Raw genomic sequence first — 24,442 nt, 5'->3', positions numbered from 1 at the left:
CAAACTTTGCAAATATTGTTTCAAGCACTTGCTCTCGGCCCGCTTATGACACCTGCTGTTGTTAGACAATACTGCACTTTCAGCTCTACAGGCCTACATTATAGGAACAAATCTAGTTCCCCTTATGGCCAACATTATAAACAGGGGTGCACATAATTTTTTTGCCCAGGTTCTCAGAGGAGGACCTGGAGATGTGACTTGGTCCTCATTGAGCTTGAGAGCCAACCCGCCTGATGCGATAAATTTATGACAAGCTTTACTTAGAGCCAATTAACTTTAATTAATTATATTAAGAATTAATGCTTGATTAACATCAAATGGCACAACAAAATTGCCATTACTTTGAAGTGAAATGTAAAGAAATAAAAAGCACCAATTCAAAATAAAGGGCATTATGCGGCTCCCACATTAACTCCAAGCCTTTTTAAAAGTGGGATGTCCTCCTCATAAGACCTCATTGAACGTGCATGTTTAGCTTTGTAAAATGCGAGCAAAAAAACAGTTTGTCAGTGCATGTCGTTGTTCATTACCTTTTATTCCGCCACTTGTCCATAGGGCGAGTGGGGTCCTGTTTGACATCGATAGTTTGCTTAATTGCCACATGCTCTGTTTTTTCCGTGGGTTTTCAAAGTTTGGATGGCTGAAATTCTTTGACCCTACATAAAATGCGCTGCTCTTATCGGCGACATTGGGATTCTCACGGCACATTTTGTACCGCATTTCATTTTGTACCGCATTTCCGTGCGAGCATCATTTGCTTCTTGCCAGCAAAAGTCCTTTTTTTCGGTAGCTCCGGTGACGTCTCTGTCGTTTGTCTGTCTTTTGACGGGGGTGGGGGAACACGGAAGTAATTACTCAGTGTGGCCTGCCTCTTTGACATTTTGAGAAGTTATTTTCTCGTGTCCTCCGCAAATACAGTGGTCAGCCATCGGTACGCAAAAGCGTATGGAAGCCGTTGAGGGCCACCGCTTTTGTCTACGTCCAGTACGCATGCGCGCATGCGGACCACTTATGTGCACCCCTGATTATAAAGCAATACTAGGTAACCTTTCAACCGTTATAAAATATTTACATAACACTTGTGATGATATGTTGACTGACAACTAGTTGAATGATACCTCCTTTATATCTTGAGGGGGTCTATATCGCTTTCACTAGCACTAATTAACTTTAAGGGTGCTGGCAGGACCCCTGCCACACAAAAAAAACTACACATGTGCTGACTTCTTTACGGCATACGTCATTTCCCCCTTTCCTACATTCATTATTAAGAGGGAAGTCGATGCTGAATTTGAACGAAATTGTTCACAAAGACAAAAAGTTTTGTCCGAGGAGGAAAAATGAAGGGAGGCTACCAGGATACTCAAGAATAGACACTGGCCCAGGTTTCACTCTCTGGGGTGACGCCCCTCCCAATCACCCCCCAACCGAACTGGTCATCGCCATTGTTGGGCATGTTACTTTAAAAAAGTAATTAGTTATAGTTACTCACCACTTCTTCCAAAAAGTAACTGATTTAGTAACTGAATTACTCTATGGTAAAAGTAACTAGTTACCAGGGAAAGTAACTATTTCCGTTACTTTAAAAAGAAGTTGTTGTATGTCAAAGAATTTGAAATTTTCTGAGCAGTATTCGAGTCAGTTGAATAGAGAAGAACAGACAGGTAGTTGTGTTATAGAACTTTGTAATATTTATTGTACCTCACCAGCAACAGATTTATCCTACACTTGAAGTGCAACAAAAATAAACAGATTTGAATTGCTTACCACAGATGTCGACAAAAGCTTTGCCCCGAGACATAAATCACACTTTACCTGCACGTTCTTTCCTTTAATTTCGACCAACTTGAAATCGTGTTTATATCTCCACCTTGTAAAGGACAAATTTTCCTCTGAATGCTCTGCCATCATATCCCTCTGCATCTGTATTGTGCGTGTGTGTTTGCCGCATGCGCTGTTCCGGTTTGTGTGTGAAAACACCGGCTCTGAGTTACGTGCGCTATTAGGCTCGAGCGTTTACATCACAGAATGGGGGATAACGTGAGATTTGACAACAACGCAGCCATATTGGAAGCAGGTCTGGCTCACGGGACATTAAACTTGCCAGTTTGATAAAGAGACAAACTCATTACTAAGACGAAGGCGAAGAACAGATATTTGATCAAACTTAAGGATGTGAACAATGTTGACCCTTACGAGCAAGCCGAAGACAAATGGAGTAAAAATGTTGACGGGCTTCCACAATTACGTGAAATTGACATTCTGCTGTATTTATTGTTTGGTGTATGTTACTAAACTCATCAGCGATTCCGAAATTACAAACCGCTCCAAAGCTACGAACAGTTTTGCTGCGGATGGGTGCAGGACTTGCACATTATGACCATATCAAACGGCAACTCCATCGTTCTTGCAAAGGCAGGCTATATGTGTTTACTATTTTCATTGCCATGAACCTGAACGCACCCCAAGTCTTGGATGACAAATAAACAGAGCTGAGTAGACTCGCTACGGCTGGTAGTTTCTTCAATTTATTCAAAGTAAGTAACGCACCGCTTTTATCCATCAGTAACGGTGACGGCGGAAAAAATAATTGGTTAGATTACCCCGTTACTGAAAAAAATATTGCCGTTACGTAACGGCGTTATTCCCAACACTGGTCATCACTGATGAGTTCGGGTGGGGTGGGAGGATTAGCCACACGTTTGCTAACTGTCCTATGCTATTTTTTATGGATTCATTACTTTACTACTATTCATCCTTACCCCAGCCGCCAGAAATAGAAATGTCATTTAATCCATCTGCAGGTGACTGGGAGATCATGATTTTACAACACAGTGCGGGTGTGCGCTGCTCATGGGATACGCAGTCGTCCTTAAGGCAAAACACTATCGCTTTTGTTCACCGGCGTCACTAAAACCGACCAAAACTGAAAAGTTACTTAGTGTTGCTTACATGTTGAATACCAACATTCCACTTTCATTCATTTTTTTCTTTTAAATGCAAAAATGACGACTACATGGAAAAATTAGCCTTTTATCACAAGCGATCTCTGCCATTTTAACTTACTCATTTTCTGACACAAATCACTCAAATATTGAGCTGTTATAAGAGTGTACGCTAACTTCTTCCTGCAGAGTGTACTGCCCTTCTTCGTGGCCACCAAGATGACTCGCATCAGAAAACCTACCCTGGATAAACCCACACCAGAGCGCTACGTGTCCGCCGAGCTCAACACAGTGGGCCTGCAAAGTCAGACCAATGGGTACTTCCCACACGCAGTCATGGTAAGACACTCGTGCAACTCAAGCAGCAGCGTATTTGAAGACTGCATTAAACGTAAATTAGTTTTACAGCTTGCTTAATCATTGTGATGTGCTTGCACGTGCAAAAAGGAGAGCCGGAGTCGCTGGTGTGCTTTCCAGTTTATTAAAAGTTAGGAGAAAAATCTGGCACTTACAAAAGACCAAACACTTATTTTCATTTAACACAGATATTTTTTTTCCCTCCATCAGGGCTGGGTGACCACCAAGCTGGTGCCCATCAGCATTGTAATCTTCCTGGGCGCGCGCATGAACCGCCTCCAGCGCACAGGATACTTAAACAGGAGGAAGCTGCGCGAGCAAAAGAATGGAACTGGCTTGAAGACTGACTAAAACCACCAATTTGACCCAGACTCAGTGTTTAAATGTGTGTGCCTTTTGGGGGGTCTCATTGGAGAACTACTGTGGGACATGCGAGTGTGTGTTCCTGAAGAAGCCAAAGAAAAATGAAACTTGATTTGAAATAAGATGTTACGGCCTAAAAAAAAAAAGAAAAAAAAGATTAATATGAAAATGGTTTGTTAAACCCTGCTGTTGTAAGCAGTGGAAATGGTGGTGGGCTCCTTTCTTTTTTTAATATTATATGTGTAAAATTATTTATTTTATATTTGTGTAAGACTATCCTAACTACCCACACATACATCCTGATGGTTCAAGACAAGCGCTCAACCAAGTCCTTTATAAGCCGATGAAGCTGCCTGTTTATGAGGTGAAGTGTAGTGACACTGTATTTATTATACGACGATGCCATGTGGTGGGATGCTGTTACGTTACAAACACTTTGTTTTTGTGTGTTTTGGATTGATGAGCAACACAAAAGTGCCTTTCTATGGTCATTGATGCTGCAGTTACATGGGAACACATTTTGCCTTTCTTACACGTGTCCCATATTTTGTGTTTCCACAGTAATGGACATGAAAATTTCACGATAAACCTTTCACACTGAACACTTGACATATTTTCAGATGTCATGATTCCGAGTATGGAGTGCCTCTCGGGCAGAAGCAATCTTTTTAAAATGCTTTAGCCTCCATTTGATATGTAATATGCACTGTTTACCTCTGATTGTAGCTTCTTTGTTTTTTTTTTTTTTTGTTTTGCTACGGATTGTTAATAAAAGTATACATTTGACAAATGAGAAAACATTTTCATTTTTTCCCCCACTTTTCAGTGGACCCATGAAAGTTATCTATCACTCATATATTGTTCAAAGATAAACATGTAAATAAGAAGTTACATTTGGGGTGGAGGTACAGTAAAGAAAATAGGTATTTGAACACCCTGCTATTTTGCAAGTTCTCCCACATAGAAATCATGGAGGGGTCTGAAAATTTCATCGTAGGTGCATGTCCACTGTGAGAAAGTTAATCTAAAAGGAAAAATCCAGGAATCACAATGTATGATTTTTTTTTTTTAAACGATTGTGTGATATAGCAGCAAATAAGTATTTGAACACCTGAGAAAAACAAATGTTAATATTTTTGGTTCAGTAGCCTTTGTTTGCAATTACAAAGGTCAAACGTTTCCTGTAGTTTTTCACCAGGTTTGCACACACTGCAGGAGGGATCTTTGCCTATCCATTAGTCAGGTTTCTGGGCCGTCGCTGAGAAACACGGAGTTTGAGCTCTCGCCAAAGGTTTTCTATTGGGTTTAGGTCTGGAGACCGGCGAGCCCATGCTAGAACCTTGTTATGCTTCTTAAGAAGCCACTCCTTGGTTTTCCTGGCTGTGTGCTTTGAGCCATTGCTGTATTGGAAGAACCAGGCACTACCCATCTTCAATGCTTTGACTGAAGGAAGGAGGTTGTTCCCTAAAATCTCACAATACAGGGCCCCAGTCATCCGCTTTTTAATTCAGTGCACTCGTCCCGTCCCATGAGCAGAAAAACACCCTCAAAGCATGATGGTACCAACCGCATGCTTCACATTAGGGATGGTGTTCTTGAGATAGTACTCATCCTTCTTTTTCCTCCAAACACGATGAGTGGAATTATGACCAAAAAGTTCTATTTTATTCTCATGAGACCACAAACTTGCTCCCATGACTCCTCTGCATCATCCAAATGGTCATAGGCAAACTTAAGACGGGCCTTGACATGTGCTGGTTGAAGCAGGGGAAACGTCCGTGCCATGCATGATTTCAAACCATGACGTCTTATTGTATTACTAACAGTAACCTTCGAAACGGTGGTCCCAGCTCTTTTCAGGTCATTGAGCAACTCTTGTCGTGTAGTTCTGGGCTGATTCATCATAACATTTCTTAGGACCACTGGGACCCTATGAAGTGATATTCCAATTGAGATTAACCGTCATGTTTAGCTTCTTCCATTTTCTAATGATTGCTCCAACAGTGGACCTTTTTTCACCAAGCTGCTTGGCAATTGCTCCGAAGCCCTTTCCAGCCTTGTGGATGTGAAAAATGTTGTCTCTGGTGTCTTTAGACAGCTCTTTGGTCTTGACCATGTTACAAGTTTGAGTCTTACTGATTGGATGGGGTGGACGGGTATCTTTATGCTGCTATCGACCTCAAACAAGTGCATCTGATTCAAGATAATCCATGGAGTGGAGGTGGACCTTTAATAGGCGGACTAACAGATCTTTCAGGGTAAAAATTTTAGCTAATTGACAAGTGTTCAAATACTTATTTGCAGCTGTATCACACAACTAAATGGTTAAAAAATCATGCATTGTGATTTCTGGGTTTTTCGTTTTAGATTATCTCTCACGGTGGACATGCACCTACGATTAAAATTTCAGACCCCTCCATGATTTCTAAGTGGGAGAACTTGCAAAATAGCTTGGTGTTCAAATACTTATTTTCTCAACTGTATGTTTCACTGGAAATTACCAGAGCTTTGTAAACATGATTGGGAATTGACTACAGTGTTTTTTTGTGTGTGTGTGTGTTTTTTTGGCGATAAGTCTATTTAACCCTTTTAACAAATAAGTGAGTATTTTGGGGTAATTTAACTTAAACTTAAATTAAACTGTTTATTATTGTATTTTTTTTGTATTTTCATATTTTGTATAAACTAAAGTGAAAAAAAAACTGAATTAGCAAAGAAATAACTTCTGGTTATGGCTCCCAATAACACCCTAAAGATTTTTTGTATTGTTTGCAAACGTATTTACATGAGGTAACTTTACCTTTACATGATTTCCATTATTTTAAGTATATTACTACAAAAACAACATTAATCGAAAACAATTTATCCGCGTTGGAGGTAAAAGGCTCCCATAAGAGGAGTTAAAATCCGAAACGGAACCATTTGTTTCCACCGCTATTCCACGTAGTGTTTATTTTGGTGTAACACTCCTGTCATGGCCGTCCATCCTCATGTAATGTAGCTAAATGAACCTTCGTTCTTCTTAGGACTACGATGTATTGTGTCTCCAGGTGGGTAATTTTACCTTTTTACAATATTTTCCATCATTTTATTATTATTATTTTTTTTTTACAACACATGTAGTGGTTACGTATGAAATAATACTTGTGTTTTGTTCGTTTCGTGGAAGGAAGAAGAGCGACGTAGTGAAGGAACTGAACTCGATGTTACTCTGTACTGTTGCCTTGTGTTTGCAAAAGCGTTTATGCTTGGTTTTTTTATTTTTTATTTTTATTTTTAAAATACATTAGCTATTGCGCACAGCTTCTGTTAATCACATCATTATTGCCTCACCAGAATGTGCAACTATAGGTTGTGCAACTACCAATATGTTCTCCTGAGCTACATTCTTCATTCTTATTTGAAGGGAATAGTATCCTTTCTCTTATTTACTGTTGGACTGTTTGATTATATTACGTGCGTTAGAATAATACAATCAGGGAATAGCATATTTTCTTGCATTTACTGTTTAACTGTTTGTATTACTCTAACAGTGTTTTTCAACCTTTTCTGAATCACGGCACGTCTTTACATTGGAAAAAATCTCTCGGCACACCACAAACCAAAATTGTTCCAAAACTACCTGCCGTACAGTATATTTAATTATAAATTAATTTCTCAGTATTTATACTTACTCAGTGTGAAACTTAAGTCTGTTTAGATTAATACAAAGCTGGCAGGAATCTTTTTCAACAGCTCTCAGTCTCTCTCTGTTTTTATTTTTTATGGCAGTTGGGCTTGAAAAGCTCAGAATTATCAGACTGGGGACTTCAGACTTTAGCAATGTCTTTGACCACATTAGGGCCGAGCATCTCGCAGACAATGACTTTGCAGACAGGTAGTATTAATGTCCCTGCCATAGTGTGGGACTTTTTGGATTGAGCAGCAAGTTCAGCAACAAGCTAACTGGAGGATTGATGGTCGTCATATACTAGTATGTAGAAAATAGAAAGGATACTTTCGTGTATATGGACACTTGACAAGTAATCAAATGATGTACAATAGATGTGCTGGGTTCCACATTGTCATGGACAGCAAGGTGGCTGATGGCTACAAATCTGAGCAGTTTTTCAACGCAATACCTCGCTAATCTGCACATGACCGAGAACGTTCTACTACTACGTACCTACTCCTTCCTTCCTACTGCAACTCCACCCGACTTTGTAAAATAAAAAAAAAAAAAAAAAATTGTGATGTATAATAATTTCTCGCGGCACACCGGTTGAAAAACACTACTCTAACACACCCAGTATAAAATAGCATTTATATCATAGTTTAAGCATAGACTTCATAATTCCTCATAATAGGTTATGAAGTCTATGGTTTAAGAAAAACCAGCATAATATATTTGATATTATGAACAGTTGGACTTGGAATGATTAGAACTTGCAGCGCCAAGACAACGGACAGATAAGGACAGAAAGATACAGGACGCCTTCTGACCACGGAAGCCCAACGTGTCCATCATGCAATTGACTGAGCAAGATTGACGCTGACAACAGGGTGATAGGCAAGACATCTAAAAGCCCACGTCTGCACCACCAAATTCCGCAATCAGTTCTTCCATCATGTCATGTCACATCTTGTCTTGACAAAAGGAACATCTGATACAGAGGAACCCGTGACCGAGAAGTGAACACTCAGCACTCACGTGGCGCTGCGGTGGCAAAATCCTCAACTCTCGTTGCCCTGACAACAGTAACGCCAGAATCTTCCTGTCCAATCCACAAACAGACAATAATCCTAAACAACGCCCAAACACCATTCTTCCAGACCATAGCCCGCCTCACCAGAGCCATAAAAGACTGAATGTTTACCTAATTGTTATAATTTTTGGGGGGAATGACTTGTGATATGGTGACCCTGGACCCTCGCCTGGGGGTCTCTGTGCTGTATGATTGCTGTTGACTCGGAATAAATTGTCAACTTGTGTTTCAAAGCCTTTTTCCAGCTTTGAAGCCCTTTTCCAGCTTTTAAAATGGAGTCTGTACAAGGGGTTAAGATTAAGGTAAACGCGCGGAGTTTGGGGGTTGTTTGGGGGGGGCTCCGCCGGTCCAGCTCAATGGAATTGCGCGAGCACAGTTCCGGTGGTTCTGCTGGCGTGATTCTGGCAATCTGGCTGAAAAGTCAGATTCCTTCATATTGTACACACGAGAAGAGACACTATTTAACGTCTACGCACATGACAAATAAAGCGCTAATTCTCCATTTCATCCTTGTTCAGACGTGATGTCAGATAAACGCCAGCGTGCCAGGGTGCAGGGATCCTGGGCCAAACAGCTGCCCAAACAACCGAGACCAGCAGGTAGCAGGTGCCATTGACTGCACTAGAACTCCAATCCATTTTGACTGGGAAGGATCGCTGCCAACCTCTCCTAGTCAAAATGTATTGGACGTCCAGTGCCATCAATGGCAGCTAATGAGTTAAAAGTCGTTTTTAAAGTTTATGATCTCACATTTGTTTTCTTTTTATTCATGTTTTAGGTCCACACAGCCAAAGTGCCAATCCAGTTGTAGCATCATGGGGAGTTCATACAAAGAGGACCCCTGGGAATTTTGAGTTCCAACAGCCCATTAAGGTCCTTTACTACATTAAAAAAAAAATCTACCATAATTGATTTTTAAGTGTCATTTACTGAAAATACGTTATTGTTTTTACAGCAAGTTAGAGAGGTTCCACCAGAGAAGGTTATTGAGTAAGTGCCAGATTTTAATGGAATGGATCATTATTTTTGTGAATGTACCTCACTCATTAAGTTTAACCTATTTAATTAATTTGTATTTTGCATTCTACAGCCAGGCAGGTGATTATGAGATCAGCCATGGGCCGTCAGGAGTGTCCAGGTCAGTAAAAAAAAAGTCTAAATGAAGGGAAATAGAGGCTTTTGTAATCACACAAATTGTTAACTCATTAGCTGCAGCAATTGTTGGCAATAATGTCCAATCCATTAAAACTGGGAGGGGTTGGCATAAAATGAGCCCTCCCAGTCAAAATTGGTTGGAGGTCTATCAACCTCATTGGCACTGCATAAGTCAAGTTTAGTACTGTAAATTAGAGATGGACTGATTATCGGTGCCAATTTTTGGAAATTTAATGTATATCGGTATCTGCCTTTTTTGCAGAGTTATCTTTCGACTCTCGGGCTCCTGCGAAATACTGCTACTGTGAAATTAAACTAGCTTCAAGTTGCTTCAATTTCTCGCTGCGAATCTTCTCTGTAATCTTGTCGTACACGTCAGCGTGTCTTGTTTGGTAATATCGCCTCACACTGAACTCTTTAAAAACAGCGACTGTCTCTGCAAATCAGGCAGACACAGTTGTTGCGTATTTTAGTGAGGAAGTAGTCCAAATTCCACCTATCCTTGAATCGTCGACTGTCGCAGTCAACATTCCCTTTTTTTGTTGATTGTCGCCATTTTACAAAATTGGAAGTAAAGGGTCACACGGCGTAATGTTGCTTAGAGTGCTGCCTTTTAGTGGGTAAATGAGGAGCAGCATTTGTGTAAGCTACTTCATATGCTGGTAGCAGTACTGATTTTTGACAGAGGCTGGGGGGCCTCTGTCAAAAATCCGACCGGCCAATAGGAAAACAATTTAAAACCTGGTTATTTCGGCTCAGATGCAGCCGCACCTTTCTCTCTTGCCTGCTGTCTCCTGTACTCGTATTCACCCCGTACTCTGAATGGTTAAATTGTAATGGTAAATGGAGTTACAGTTGTATTGTGCCTTTCCACCTTTTTAAGGCCCTCAAAGCACTTCTTCACACTATATCCGCATTTACCTACTGGTGACACAGCACCAGGAGCAAAGTGGCGTTTAGTATCTTGCTCAAAGATACTTAGACTAAGTCATCAGGGCTTTCTTTTCTGTGGAAACATTTCAGAGAGCTATTTATTTAACCTTTTATTCAACCTTATAAGAGATGTTTCTGAGTCAAGGAAATTCAGGTACTTTGGGAACTATTAAGTTCTCTTTGTGTAATTCATTAAACATGCTTTGGGCATTTCAATGAAGTTCAATGTTTGCATTATTCAAATTTTTTACACCAATTTTTACACTTCTATTGCAAATGAATATCGGCTCCAAAAATCTGTTATCGGCCCCTCTAACTACCCATATTGGTCGATCTCTACTGTAAATATTTGACATGCAGTTGTATTATGTGCTCAGACTGAGGCTGCTACCAGGGTTTCTTCCAGCACAAGAGGCTGACTGGATGTTCAGTAAACTTCTTGCAGAGCTTCCCTGGTCACAAAAGACAAATTTTAGACAAGGTTGGTAAAAATGGATGTGATAAAATGGAAGAAATATCCGCATCGATCATAGAAACAACTTGGAAAATGAATATTTTTTATTTTTATTAGATATTGGTTAAAAATGAAAATTAACCACTGAAAATCAAACATTTTGGTTCAACAAAACTTAACAAAAAAAAAAAAACTCATTTAAAGCAACACTAGGGAACTTTTCAGCAGTTATAAAATATTTTCATAACATTTGTGATTTGTCGACTGACATCTAGTTTAATGACGCCACTGTTATGGCCTGAGGGTGTCTGTATCGCTTTCACTGGCACTAATTTATTTGAGGAGAGTGGCAGAAACCACACAAAAAAACCTACAAATGTGCCTACTGCTTTATGGCATACTGTACGTCACTTCGCCCTTTCCCCATTTGTTATAAAGACTGAAGTCAGTGCGAACGCTTTCGCACGAATTCTGCAAAGATGGCAGAGCAACAAAAGAAATGAAAAGTTTTGTCGGAGGAGACAAAAAAAGTACTTATATAGAGCATATATCTACATGGTTACCATGCCCAAAGCACCTTATATTAGCACACATTTACCCTTCCACGCACACATTCACACTCCAATGTTAAAGCAAAACACTACCAATTTTGTCCACCTGCGCCGCTATAATCGACCAAAACTGAAAGTTCCCTAGTGTTTCTTTAATAGGCCCCAAGAATTATCGTAAATGATTCTAGCCTAAACATAATACGTCGTTGCATTAGCTCATGAGGCAATTACTGAAATGATTTTTCTTGTAACTAAGACGGCAACTATCAGCAGGTATTTTGGCCCACTTTCCCTTAGTTCCAGTTGTCTCAGGTTTGAAGGGTGAGCACTCCATACCTCTAATCTGTGATCGTGATGTATTGTCACATAAATGTGATATCCCTGTGTAAATACAAGGGGTGTATTTTTTAAACAAAACGCATACGGTTACAGGCATCAAGTCAAAATTTTCCTAAACAAGAAGTGTTTTTGTTTTTCCAAAATTTTTTCTGGAATAATATAGTGCTGCAACGATTAATTGATTAACTCAAGTATTCAATTAGAAAAAAAGATTCGAATTAAATTTTGCTACTTCGAGTATTTGTTTACTTAAAGTGGCGTTGTAATTGTTTGTTTTTGAAAGTGTTTGCATTTCGTTTTATTGATTTGGGTGGATACGCGTAAGCCTGTTGCAATATGCAATAATTCCATTTATCGCACGATAAATAAAAATGAAGGCGGTAATTTTTCCGCTGCGATTTATTGCCTGCGCGCGTGCGGCAGACGTGCTGTTAGAAGTTCGGATTCATTGTTACCAACTGCGCAAAATGCATCCTCGTTCCAGGTCCGGCAAAAAATAGCACCGGAGCCAATCGTTCCCATTATATCCTATTGTTCAACGTATACCGGCCACGCCAGTGCTCTGGATTGACTGTGGACCATCTCTGGCGTGCCGGTGTTGTTGATGTGTGGGCGCTCCCGTCAGGGGTGACATTTCACGCGGGGCGGCTATTTTTCGGCACAACACCGGATATTTGAATGGCAAATTAAGAGGGCTGTGCTTCAAACTCGTCCTGTTTATGAAAGTCGATTGTCATATGCTGGTGTTGTGCAGTAATGAGCAGATGTGACTTCTGTGGTGTTTGCTAACTTTTTTAATGCGCGCACACACTAGATATCATGAAATAGCAAACGAGATGTGCTACGTCCCGTGCCGTTGGCTACGTGAGCCCAGAGTGATTATGAGACACGTAGTCCATTCACTACATCGATGAATTATAAACCGCCATGACTGAATGAAAGTTAAGAAGGCCAAATCAATCCATACCAGTGACTATAGAGAATGCTGCAAATAGTGTTAATTCAGTACATGACACACATAGATTCGGACCACAAATAGGATGTCTTGCTCATGTAGTAAACCTAGCCTAACCTAACCCTAAGAGAACTGTAGCAATCAACAGTGTGCCCCTCCTCACTTTACAAACAGTAAAGATTGTTCTCAGCACTTTTATACTAAATTTCTTCAGATCTGTAAGAAGTAAGCACATAGATATTATGCGCTAAAATGCATGTTTATATGATGGCAATTTAATTTTTAATTGTTTGCAAAAAACAAAAAAAAAACAAAAAACAAAACAAAACAAAAAATACAGTTGTTACTTTTTTTCCCCCCGAGCATTAAATGTATTGAATCAGATCGAAAATCGTGTCCCCCGTATCGAAAATCGTACCGAACAGGGACTTAACTGTATCGTTGCATCCCTATGGAACACCATTGCAGAAGCCATGAGGGGGAAAAGTTTTCATTTGCCTAAATGCTTAAGTTATTAACTGCAATTGTATTTTTTTTTCTTGAAATACACATTTTATTTATTCTGTTTTTGTGCGATATTAATATTGTCTTTTACTTAAGAGGCACGGTCTATTGTTTTTAGTTGTGATTTCTAATCGCGTTTAAATGGGTTTACTTGGTCTATTAATATATACTGTATTCTCACTGTGTTATTGTAAATTGGTTTTAAAAAATGGGGGGGGGGGGGCACAATAATATCGCATATCGCGATAATTTATGAGATAAATTATCGCACACTAAAATTTGTTCTCGCGACAGGCCTAGATACACTGCCCTCTAGTCTGCCTCATTTTACATGGCCAAATCCAGCTACTCCCTGTTAAGACCAACATAAGCTAGGTTTTTGTTTGAGCATTCGTAATTTAGTTTAAAGGTATATTTAGCCAATTTTTGTGGGAATATGTACTATAGTATGAGTATGTCTGAACCATTTGTTAAGAGCATTGTTAAAAAAAAAAAAAACTTTAGTATTTTATAACATTTAAACTAGCAGACTTTTGCTATGTAAGTTAGCCAATTGTCCTTTTGTTGGACATAGATCATTTTTTATTTTTATTTTTTATACCATTTGAGGCTCAGCTCAGGTATTTTAATTTTTTTATGATTATCTGATTACTCGATTAATTGAACTAACTAGTTCATCGATTTATCGACTACTAAAATAATCGATAGCTGCAGCCCTAGAATAATATGAGTAGCAGTATCACCCAAAAATATTTTATGTTGGAAATACAGTACAATTGTTAAAACTTGACCTTCTTCCCTTGTGAATCTTACTCATATACTGTATTAGTCATGTCACAGTATTACTTTTTCTTGGAAAAGTAATACTTTATTCTTGTAAGTTTATGACCTATTAACCTGAAAAAATGTCTTTGCTCAGAACATATATATATATATATATATATATATATATGTGTATATATTCCTAAATAGGCCTACAAGTATTTATTGGCTGTTAAGTAGTTGTAAAAAAAAAAAAAAAAAAAAAAAAATCCCCTTAGGTGTCCCTGAACCTCTTCGTGTTTAACATTGTAGATTCTTTTCATGCTTCCTGTCATGATTAACACGCATGTCAAGAGGTCCAAAAATAATGTTGCATAGGCTAATTGTGTGTTTTTTTCCCATCCCATTAGGTGAGGCCTACTCAGAACCAAGGTTGACCTGCTGGTTTGGAGAGTTACCCTACACATATGCTCGCTCCACTATGGCTGCCAATACAAAGGTCTTTAGACATCTCATACTTTGCCTTACAAAGCTGAACAGCACGTCAGACCCTTCTAAGATAAATAAAAAATGTCAAATGTTTAAAAGTGCTGATATTGTTCTGCTTAATTGAAAATCAAACTACTACTCTTTTTTAAAGTGGTGAAGTGAGTTGCAAGCTTGGTTAAAGAACAAATTAATGGGTATGTCAAGGTACCGTATTTTCCACACTATAAGGCGCATCGGAATATAAGCACCTTCAATGAATGGCATATTTTCAAGCTGTTTTCAGATATAGGACGCATTGCATTGTAAGACGCAGTAGTAGTAGTTGTTGGGGTTGCATTATGCATCCACTAGATGAAGCTGCGTTAAAGGAAACGTCATACCATGATTAACTAATATTGATCCATGTATAAGCTGCATCATCGGCTTTTCAGAAAATTGAAGGCTTTTAAGTGTGTCTAATAGTGCGGAAAATATGTTACTTGTACAGACTAAACTCTATCACAGTGTCTCCCCATATAGTGGCATCCGTTGCTGCTGAGCCTTCGCCGAGCGGTCGCTGAGGCAAGCGGCGGAGGAGACGACTGCTTCAACTCGCTGCTCTGCAACCTCTACAGAGACGGACACGACAGCATCGGCTGGCACAGTGATGACGAGGCCTCGCTGGGCCGCCAGCCCGTCATCGCTTCGATCAGTCTGGGCGACAACAGAGTGTTCAGTCTCCGCAAAAAACCGCCGCCGGTAAGACCCACATGCACAGGTACACTCTAAAAACACTTTTTCAAAAAAAGTGTTTTTCATCCTGTATATCTTTGAGTTTTTTGTTTTGTATATACAGTGCCTTGCGAAAGTATTCAGCGCACTTGAACTTTTGAACCTTTCACCACTTTTTAGGCTTTAAACATAAAGATATAAAATTTAATTTGTTTTGTCAAGAATCAACAACAATTGGGACACAATCGTGAAGTGGGATGGAATTTATTGAATATTTGAGACTTTTTTAACAAATAAAAGCCTGAAAAATGTGGTGTGCAATATTATTCGGCCCCTTTGCATTAATACTTTGTAGCGCCACCTTTTGTTGCAATCACAGCTGCAAGTCGCTTGGAGTATGTCTCAGTTTTGGACATCAAGAGACTGAAATTCTTGACCATTCTTCCTTGCAAAACAGCTTGAGCTGAGTGAGGTTGTATGGAGAGGGTTTGTGAACAGCAGACTTCAGCTCTGCCCACAGATTCTCGATTGAATTCTGGTCTGGACTTTGACTTGGCCATTCTAACACCTGGATATGTTTATTTGTCAACCATTCCATTGTAGATTTGGCTTTGTGTTTTGGATCATTGTCCTGTTGGAAGATACAGTATATCTCCATCCCACTCTCAGGTCTTTTGGTGACTCCAACAGGTTTTCTTCCAGAATGGTCCTGTATTTGGCTCCATTCATCTTCCCTGTTTCTGCTGAAGAAAAGCAGGCCCAAACCATGAGGCTGCCACCACGTGTGACGGTGTGGATGGTGTGTTCAGGGTCGTAAAATGGTGATGAGCTGTGTTGCTTTTACGCCAAACATATCGTTTTGCGTTGCGGCCAAAAAGTTAGATTTTTGTTTAGCTGATCAGAGCATCTCCACATGTTTGGTGTCTCCCAGGTGGCTCGTGGCAAGCTTTTTATGGATATCTTTGAGAAATGGTTTTCTTCTTGCCACTCTTCCATAAAGACCAGATTTGTGCAGTGTACGTCTGGTTGTTGTCCTATGGACAGACTCGCCCACGTCAGTTGTAGATCTCTGCAGTTCATCCAGTGTGATCATAGGCCTCTTGGCTGCTCTTCTCTGATCAGTCTTTTCCTTGTTCGAGGTAAAAGTTTAGCGGGACGGCCGGGTTTTGGTAGATTTCCAGTGGTCTCATACTCCTTCCATTTCAATATAATTGCTTGCATAGTGCTCCTAGAGATGTTTAAGGCTTGGGAAATCTTATTGTATCCAAATCCGGACTTAAACCTCTCCACAACAGTATCTCAGACCTGCCTCGTGTGTTCCTTGGTCTTCATGATGCTCTCTGCACTTTTAACAGAAGCCTGAGACTATCAAAGAGCAGGTGCATTTATACGGATACCTGATCATACACCCGGATAGATTCTATTTATTATCATCAGTCATTTAGGACAACATTGGATCATTCAGAGATGCTCACTGAACTTCTGGTGTGAGTTTGCTGCACTGAAAGTAAAGGGGCCGAATAATATTGCACACCCAACTTTTCAGGTTTTTATTTATTAAAAAAGTATAAAATATCCAATAAATTTAATTCCACTTCACGATTGTGTTCCAATTGTTGATTCTTGACAAAATTGTTTTTAATTTTATATCTTTATGTTTGAAGGCTGAAATGTGGCGAAAGGTTGAAAAGTTCAAGGGGGTCTAATACTTTCGCAAGGCACTGTATGTATGTTCATACAAGGGGTGTGCAAACTTTTTTCTCCGAGGGCCACTTTCAGAAAAATCAAAGGATGTCAACTTGAAATCCTTCCAATTTGTTTTTAAAAGGTATTTATTTTTAAGTATTGATTAATTGGCTGCCACTGATAGACTTCCAATCCATTTTGACTGTTAGGGCTGGCAGCGATTAAAAAATGGCATTTGACATCCATCGCCGTCAATGGCAGTGAAACAGTTGAAATGGATTTGATGTCTATATCTGCCAGATGCAGTGAATGAGTTAAGACGTACTAGCAACAAAAAAATCCAGAGGTACGTATAAGGATATTGCAAAAAAAAAAAAATTTGTATTTACAATACTGAAACAAACTTTAAAGGACAAAGAGAAAGTGTTCGGCGACAGCTAAAACGTCAATAAAATCACAACCAAGATTGCTCAATTTATCATATTGTTTTTTTTTTTTTACTTACAAATGTATTTAAGTAAAACAAAATACTGAAACTATACAGTTTGATGTCAACATTTTGTCAGGTTTTGGCCCCTGAGCTAATGGAGATGTACTGTTTTAAGTGACTAGCTATATCTTGTGCTGAAGCTGAGAAGTGCCACAAAATGTAGGCTTATTTAAGCTTCATGTGCGGGCCATATTTGGTGATATTTTCATAATTTGCTACGGGCCAATAAAAACTGGGCAGTGGGCTGCAGTTTGGACCCCCTTGTTCTATACAGTACATATAAAACAGTACTGTGTTTGTGATGATCATCACTTTGTTGTAGGAAGAAAATGGTGACTACACTTATATGGAGTGTATTAAAATTCCTTTGAGTCATGGCACACTGCTTTTCATGGAAGGTGCCACACAAGATGATTGGCAGGTAAACTCCCATAAACACACTCACTTAACATACAGCATGAATAAAGCTCTTAGGTATGAATGTCAGAGACATGACACTGGACGTAAAGGCTGAGGCTTCTGTAAATTTGTCCACAGTAACACTAACCCACTCATAAAAGGTTAAATCAGTGGAGGCTCTCTTTTAAACCCTGATCATGTTTGTAGGTGTGATCATAAATTGTCTCTCTCTGTGGCTCTCAGCATCAGGTGGCTAAGGAGTATCATGACCGTGGCCCTCGCATCAACTTGACCTTCAGAAGAACATTCCCTGAGCCGCAGGGCCACCGACCGGGCACTAAATTGCGTTTTACTACTAAGCAGACATGAAAGTCATTAACTGGAAACCATCAAGAAGAAAAAATGGGTGAGATGTTTTTTTCCCTTTTTTTCTAAGAGGAACATGGAACAGCTAAGTGTAATCAGGCTTGTCTGGTCTAATTTTAGTACCTGAATGGACGTTGGGACATACTGTGGTAACAGTTGAGAAGTCTACCCAGTTTTTTCAAGTGGGTATTTACCACACTTGCAATAAATTCCTGTTTTAGTTGAAACTGATGTCGTCAAAGTGTCGGTGATAAATGTATGGAATATGATTGTTAAATGGTAAAATAAAAGGAAACCAGCACGAGATGTCCAGTCCATTTTGACAGTCATGTTGGGTTGGACATCAAGCACCGTCAATGGTAGAGCTGGGAATCTTTGGGCACCTAACGATTCGATTACAATTCAGATGGTCCGATTCGATTCTAAAACGATTATTGATGCACCCCCCCCCCCCCTTTTTTTTTTTTTAATATTTTGTACATTAGTTCCAAAATTGTTCAAAAATACTCTCAGGCTAAACCAAACTACTATTTCAGTATCAAGTTAACATATAGCAGTAAACAAATATACAAAAATAACAGTAAATAAAAAACTCCAGTCCCCATTCTGTATCAGCAGCTTTAAACTACATTCAATTAATTTAATGTTGTGAATCAACCGTTAAAGTTGTTAAAATTGCTCCCGTTAATCCATAATTTCCCTTTTGTCAACTTTCGACATGTGAAAGTTTTAAAATTATTTTAAAGATAGATTCAAGTCAATATTTTACCGATTTAGGAGTATTTTAGATAAAAAGTTAATTAGGTTTGCTTGGAAGGTTCGCTACAACAGCCTTGCAGAGAAGTGTACTGCTTTAAGATGGCGGCCGTTTACTACGTGTGCATCTAGCTTTTTGTAGATGTGCTGCAAACGCTACCGCTACCGTAGTGCATCTAGTCTTATATAAATGATATCTACCGTAACATTATGTGGATGACGTACTTTTGTAGCAGCTTCAGGTATGTTGTTGTGTTTTTTTATCTCGTGGCATGAGTTGAGCTAGAGCCGTGAGTTGAGCATTGGCATTACCCGAGGGGCCGGGTAATGAGAAGCATGATGTTTAGCTACTCTCGCTCCGTTGCTCATTGACCGCGCGGCGCGCTGAGTGTGTTGTACTTCCGCTTTACTTGGCATATTTCAATAATCGGAATATGGATGTTTGTGAATCGTTCTCGAATCTTCCACGGCCGAATCGCGAATAATCTAAGAATCGGAAATTTTGCACACCTCTAGTCAATGGCACTGTTCGATGAGTATTCACAGCTAGTCCTCCCAGTTTAAATGAATTGGACATCCATCATTGCCAATGGCGGGCAATGAGTTAAAATAGTCTAAAGCTTTCCCACCTTGAAAAACATGAACTTAAAAACACTTAAAAATGACCAAATTTAGTCAGCAAAAAAGATTAAAGCCATGAATTTTAAATAAATTGGTGAGTAAAAATAAATAATGATAACCACATTCTATAACCTTTAGTGTGTTTAAACCTAGTCCAATAAATTATTTCCTAAATTTTTTAACACGTTTGAGTGAAAATTGTCCAAATGATATATATATATATTTTTTTAGCAAGTACGGTATTGAATATTTGCAGCTCACATGAAAATAAACTCATCACTCACAGTTTCAATGTTTACTTAACATCTTGGAAAATATCCCAAAAAATAGTTATTAAGCCACATCTGTGTTCAAGGCTAATTTTGTTAAATATTGTCAAAATTCCCTGCAGTTTTACAATGTCCAAAAAATAATTTCAGAACATAAACTTAACAGTGAAGGTTTAAGGCACCCAGTGTTATCATTCCACACATTATGTACACTTTGCTTCAAATTACAAACCAAACTGAAGAAACACGTCAAACGTACATTATTGCACTATGTTGTGCCTTAGTGAACATAGTTCACACGTTTGGCACATCATTCAGGTCCACTAGGCACAAACAGCATGGCTAGATTTATATGGCATGGGAGTGAATTTTTGATGCAATTGGGATATGAGTCACTGCAACGTTGATTTAAAAAAAAAAAAAAAAAAAAGCCAGTCTGAAAACTGGGTCAGAATCAGGACTCTTGACACACATTAACATAACCTCCCATTAATTAGCTGAAAAGACAACACACATAACATTCAGCAGTTTTAAGTCAAACCTAATAAACGCAACTGTCTATAAATGAGAGAACATGTCTAGTTACAGTATTCCTTTCAAATTTGCAGTTCACTATTCAACAATTTGAGTGTTTTACTATATGCTGAAAAACTTATTTGCAGCTTTTGTGCTCTTTCTCTACTGACCCAAGATGCAGCCAATGCCATGTTGAAATGAGAAGGTAGCAGTTTGCTCTAAATTAAGTATGTCAAAGTAACACTGAGTTTTGCATGTAAGGGAATTTAGTGGACGTTCACCACATTCACTGTACATGCAAATGATGTGTAAACCATTAACTTCAAGGTTTAAGTTGTAAAATGGGTTTATAATGATAATTCTAGAAGAGTGAACTGGAAATACGATGAATACTGCAGCTGCAGATGTGTTTTGGATTGACTATGATAATTTAGAAATGTAAAGTAAAAAAAAACTTTTTAAACAAGTTACCAAAAAAAACACACATGGAGCAAAATAAATTTTAGACAATGTTTTTGACGAATTTGACGATCAATATAACAATGCTATTGATGTTCGATGGACGTCCAAGGCATTTGGACTAGGGGTCGCTGCTAGCCCTCTGTCTAAATGTATTGGACGTCCATCGCCATCAATGGCAGCCAATTAGTTAAAGGCCAACTCCCACATTAGACGAGGCAAGTATTGCACATTTCAAGACATTCAGCATAGTGCAATTCAATCGACGTGCTCTATCCTGGCTCAGGTCCACCGGTACCAAAGGTGTTGTTAGACGTGACAAAGGACGACGTGACTGTGCCATCCTCTGACGCGGCCCCTCCGCTGTGTTTGGTTTTGAAGTAAATGACGTAAAACAAGGGCAGGACAATTCCTATAAGCAGCATGGCCACCACGGCGTTCCACCACTGGATGCCCCAGTCTGCTCCCTGGCCCTTGTGTCCTTTGAGGGTGGACCCTTTGGGTCCAACGTCCAACAGGTCCACGTCGCAGTCATCTGTGGGAGGGATCAGCTTCTCCGTGTCGTTGTCCACTTCAATGAGGAAGTCCATAACTTGTTTTCTATGCGGCTGTACCTTGACTGGTGTTTCCTCTAAGGAGTCACTCATATCTGTGATTGATTCCATTAAAAAGCTGTGCTTCGGAACTGGAATTTTGATGCTTTTCAGTGCAAATAAATCCTGCTCCTGTATAAGGTTGTTCGCTCGCTTTATGTCTGCCACCTGTTTGAGGAAAGTAGCATGTCGTATTTATACTCCGTACTGAATCAACACTCAAGCATTTAATATTTAAACAATTGAAGGAAACAAAAATTGAATTAAGTTGCATGCTCATTAATTGAAATTGACTCAAATTGTGAAGTTACTGAGAGTAGGCCTGGCGAGTGTCTTGTAAAGTCAAGGCTGCATTAGGGATGTCCTGATCCGATCACGTGATCGGAAATCGGGCCAATCGCGCCATTTTTCAGTGGCTCGGAATCTGGTGAAAAGGATCGGGTTTTCAATTAAAAAATGTTATTCTGCTTCATGCTTGTACAACCTCTCACTCTCTCTCCTGCGGTTTTTCTTGGTCAGCAGTGCCCTGGAGTTAAAGTTAACGATGACTGACAGGTTTGTAGCTTTGATCTGGCCAGAGAAGCTTGGTAGCTCTATGTTCAAAGGTGCAAATGTGTCATTGTTCAGCTTGTTAAACACTTACGGTACTATGCTGCGGCAACTCATTATTTAAGTGACAAGCTGTTCTCAGTAGCCTGAGCGAATTTGAGTGGATTCATTCAATAAAGACAAGCATTCCTGATGTTGTTCTTATCTAAAAATACCATTATTATGGCGGCACGGTGTGACTAACATGTTTGTGTGAGACTTTTTTTCCCCTTTCTGGTATCGGATCGGGACTGTATCGGCAGAATCTCAAAATCAGGTGACTCAGATGCAAAAATATGCGATCGGGACATCCCTAATCTGCATCAATGTCAGAGTTTGTATCATACTGTTTTCTAAAGTGTGTTGCTGTTTAAGTCAGTATTGTAAAAGATAAAAAATGCAAAGAAACCATTGCTTAAAATGCAACTGTGGCAACAAATTGACCAGATTTTAGTGAAAAGGGCAATTTGACACAGCTTTATAACAATCACTTTTCCCACCTTACATCCGTATTGCAAAGCCAGCTTGTTGAGATTGTCGTCGTCCAGTAAGTCCCGTTCCAAAAAGTGGAAATTAGCCATCCTGTCCTGCTCTGTCTCTTGGAGTATCCTAGGTCTCATTTCCATCAGACCGAGCTCCTCCTCGTCATCTGACGATGCAGCCGTGCCATTGGCTTTCCTCTTGAACATGTACACCTGGCCATCTGCACTGGCGTGGACATCCACCGGTGCTTGGAATGCGTGCGGCACATGCTCGACGCGTCGCATCTTTTAACACTGGTCTGGAAGCACAATTCCAACAAGAAACCAAAATAAAGTTACGTTAAAAAAAACAAAGGCAGTCCTAGGATGAAGACGGTATAATGTCTTGTCCCTGAAATTAGTAACTTTCATCAGCACAATCGACACATGCTGGCATTGATCTTGTGGCCCAGTGGTGTGGTATCAGCAGAATAACTGGAGACACTATGTGCACATTTATTCATTTGTTCAACTTCTGAAAATATCAAAGACAACCCTCTCCATATTTTAACTATAACAGAATGAATAAATGAGGGGGTGAGAAGTTCATGCTGGGCATAAAGTACCACGGTCACAGTTTTTGGTTTAATAGATGTTAATACTAAACCATCAATTAGATCTCACAACCGTGATTTTTTAAAATGTATATGTGTGTGTGTGTAGACATTTACAGGCTGTCCCCCCCAAAATGTATAAAAAATGTATAAACCCGTTTGCAGAACCTGATATGTTCGCATTTGGACATGCATTTTCACACTTCCGGTGACATATTAGAAATTTTGAATTATTAGTTATTATAGTATATTATGATTTGTCTCTACTCAAAGATGATAAAAATGATATATTTTAAAAATGACTTGGTTACTTATAACTTTCTAACACTCTCAAAATGGTAATACACCACATCCTTATATTTTGAGGGACACTTGCTGTCAAGGGATGTGTGGAACTATCTAACATCTTACTAGATGTGGATACGTATTTTACTAGTTCAAATGTGGAGAAATAGGCCAAGTGGGCTGTTTCCATGGCAACCTGTTTGCCCCGCTTTGAACATGGTGTGAACTTGACCGCCTTGTTTCTACGAAATTAGTCACATGGACATTACTGCCACTCACCAAAACGCAACAAAGAGTGAAATTTGATATTTAAATTGATTTAAAATGTTCAGTTTGGTTGACGGCTGTGACAAGAAGCGCCACATTTTTTTCCTAGCAGCTTGGCGACAGACGTAAATGTCAGGTTCGTGTTAGCCTAGTAAATAAATATTGCTACGTTAGCCTTGTTAGCGTTATGCCCCCTTAACATGTGTCTCTTAAACGCGGCAGCGGCGCGTGACCAAAGTTACGTTTATCACTTGTACATTGCTTGTTTTCGAGAATACAGCCCTTCTCACATACAACTACAAGGTCGTCCACATTGTAGCGGCTCCAATGTAGTTACCTTAAAGGGAAACGCAACAAAAGGCACCGGGCTTGTTGTTATGCTTGCTCTTCAGCCCCTCCGCAATCTACTTTGGGCTAACTTCAAGTTGGTGCGAATGACGTCAACAAGCCCGCATTCTTCTGTGTTTGCTTTGAAGAGGACGCAATAAGACCAAGACTCACTAGCGCCACTGTGTGTTTACTCCTTGACTTGCAAGCACGTGGCAAAAACTTTACGAGTGAGCACCTGTTGATGGGAAAGAATGCAAGGCCAGGCAGGAAAAAAAGGTAAGCGATTTGAATGAATATTTTTTTCACTGTTATTCTTTGTTGGCGTTGCTCAAGAAGGCTACGTCGACGATGGGAAGGATGAGGCTTGACACGATATACTTTATGTGGCCACCTCCTGCTAAACCCACATTTGCACAGAACAGTTAATTGTATCCGTCTGCGGCCTGCAAAAATGTTTCTGCCTTAGATTTTAATCTATC

General features: G+C 39.5%; 3 protein-coding genes and 1 long non-coding RNA gene across 6 annotated transcripts in view; 3 read left to right on the top strand and 1 right to left on the bottom strand.

The window, feature by feature from the left end:
• Positions 1-4,486, top strand: part of hsd17b12a (hydroxysteroid (17-beta) dehydrogenase 12a) — a 53,584-nt gene extending 49,098 nt beyond the window's left edge. The window contains exons 10-11 of the mRNA XM_057836322.1: positions 3,135-3,284; positions 3,513-4,486. Of these exons, the coding sequence (XP_057692305.1) occupies positions 3,135-3,284; positions 3,513-3,653 (291 nt within the window). The 3' untranslated portion in view covers positions 3,654-4,486. The remainder of the gene's footprint in view (positions 1-3,134; positions 3,285-3,512) is intronic.
• Positions 4,487-6,565: 2,079 nt separating this feature from the next.
• On the top strand, positions 6,566-22,968 carry alkbh3 (alkB homolog 3, alpha-ketoglutarate dependent dioxygenase). 2 transcript variants are annotated; one of them, XR_009063276.1, is made up of 12 exons: positions 6,566-6,715; positions 8,929-9,009; positions 9,189-9,283; positions 9,366-9,400; positions 9,501-9,548; positions 10,876-10,979; positions 14,474-14,562; positions 15,072-15,290; positions 17,762-17,860; positions 18,082-18,244; positions 18,325-18,386; positions 21,112-22,958. XR_009063276.1 is itself a non-coding variant. In XM_057837121.1 (11 exons), the coding sequence occupies exons 2-10, from the start codon at positions 8,934-8,936 to the stop codon at positions 18,205-18,207; spliced, it is 891 nt and encodes a 296-aa protein (XP_057693104.1). In that variant the 5' UTR covers positions 6,566-6,715; positions 8,929-8,933; the 3' UTR covers positions 18,208-18,244; positions 18,325-22,968. The 2 variants fall into 2 exon arrangements, 1 of the variants encoding a protein (XP_057693104.1); XM_057837121.1 differs by having other exon boundaries at positions 18,325-22,968.
• lysmd4 (LysM, putative peptidoglycan-binding, domain containing 4) lies at positions 20,242-24,122 on the bottom strand. Its single transcript, XM_057837122.1, has 3 exons — positions 23,971-24,122; positions 22,507-22,787; positions 20,242-21,586 (listed from the first exon to the last, which is right to left on the bottom strand). The coding sequence occupies exons 2-3, from the start codon at positions 22,771-22,773 to the stop codon at positions 21,098-21,100; spliced, it is 756 nt and encodes a 251-aa protein (XP_057693105.1). The 5' UTR covers positions 22,774-22,787; positions 23,971-24,122; the 3' UTR covers positions 20,242-21,097.
• The window catches only part of LOC130916413 (uncharacterized), a 91,090-nt gene continuing 90,033 nt past the window's right edge, over positions 23,386-24,442 (top strand). For both annotated transcript variants that reach the window (XR_009063278.1, XR_009063277.1), the window contains exon 1: positions 23,386-24,239. This is a non-coding gene — a long non-coding RNA (uncharacterized LOC130916413). The remainder of the gene's footprint in view (positions 24,240-24,442) is intronic.

The sequence above is a fragment of the Corythoichthys intestinalis genome, chromosome 5 (assembly GCF_030265065.1).
Source record: "Corythoichthys intestinalis isolate RoL2023-P3 chromosome 5, ASM3026506v1, whole genome shotgun sequence".
Lineage (NCBI taxonomy): Eukaryota > Metazoa > Chordata > Actinopteri > Syngnathiformes > Syngnathidae > Corythoichthys > Corythoichthys intestinalis.
The sequence above is the reverse complement of the archived record's forward strand: the minus strand, read 5'-3'. Positions and strand labels throughout refer to the sequence as shown.

Excerpts from the sequence above, each read along its gene's own strand:
- alkbh3 (XM_057837121.1), top strand. The coding sequence starts at position 8,934 with ATGTCAGATAAACGCCAGCGTGCCAGGGTGCAGGGATCCTGGGCCAAA. Across the intron at positions 10,980-14,473 it reads AAAGACAAATTTTAGACAAG|GTGAGGCCTACTCAGAACCA; the intron begins GTTGGTAAAAAT and ends CCATCCCATTAG. Across the intron at positions 15,291-17,761 it reads TCCGCAAAAAACCGCCGCCG|GAAGAAAATGGTGACTACAC; the intron begins GTAAGACCCACA and ends ACTTTGTTGTAG.
- lysmd4 (XM_057837122.1), bottom strand. The coding sequence starts at position 22,773 with ATGCGACGCGTCGAGCATGTGCCGCACGCATTCCAAGCACCGGTGGAT. Across the intron at positions 21,587-22,506 it reads CTTTGCAATACGGATGTAAG|GTGGCAGACATAAAGCGAGC; the intron begins GTGGGAAAAGTG and ends TTCCTCAAACAG.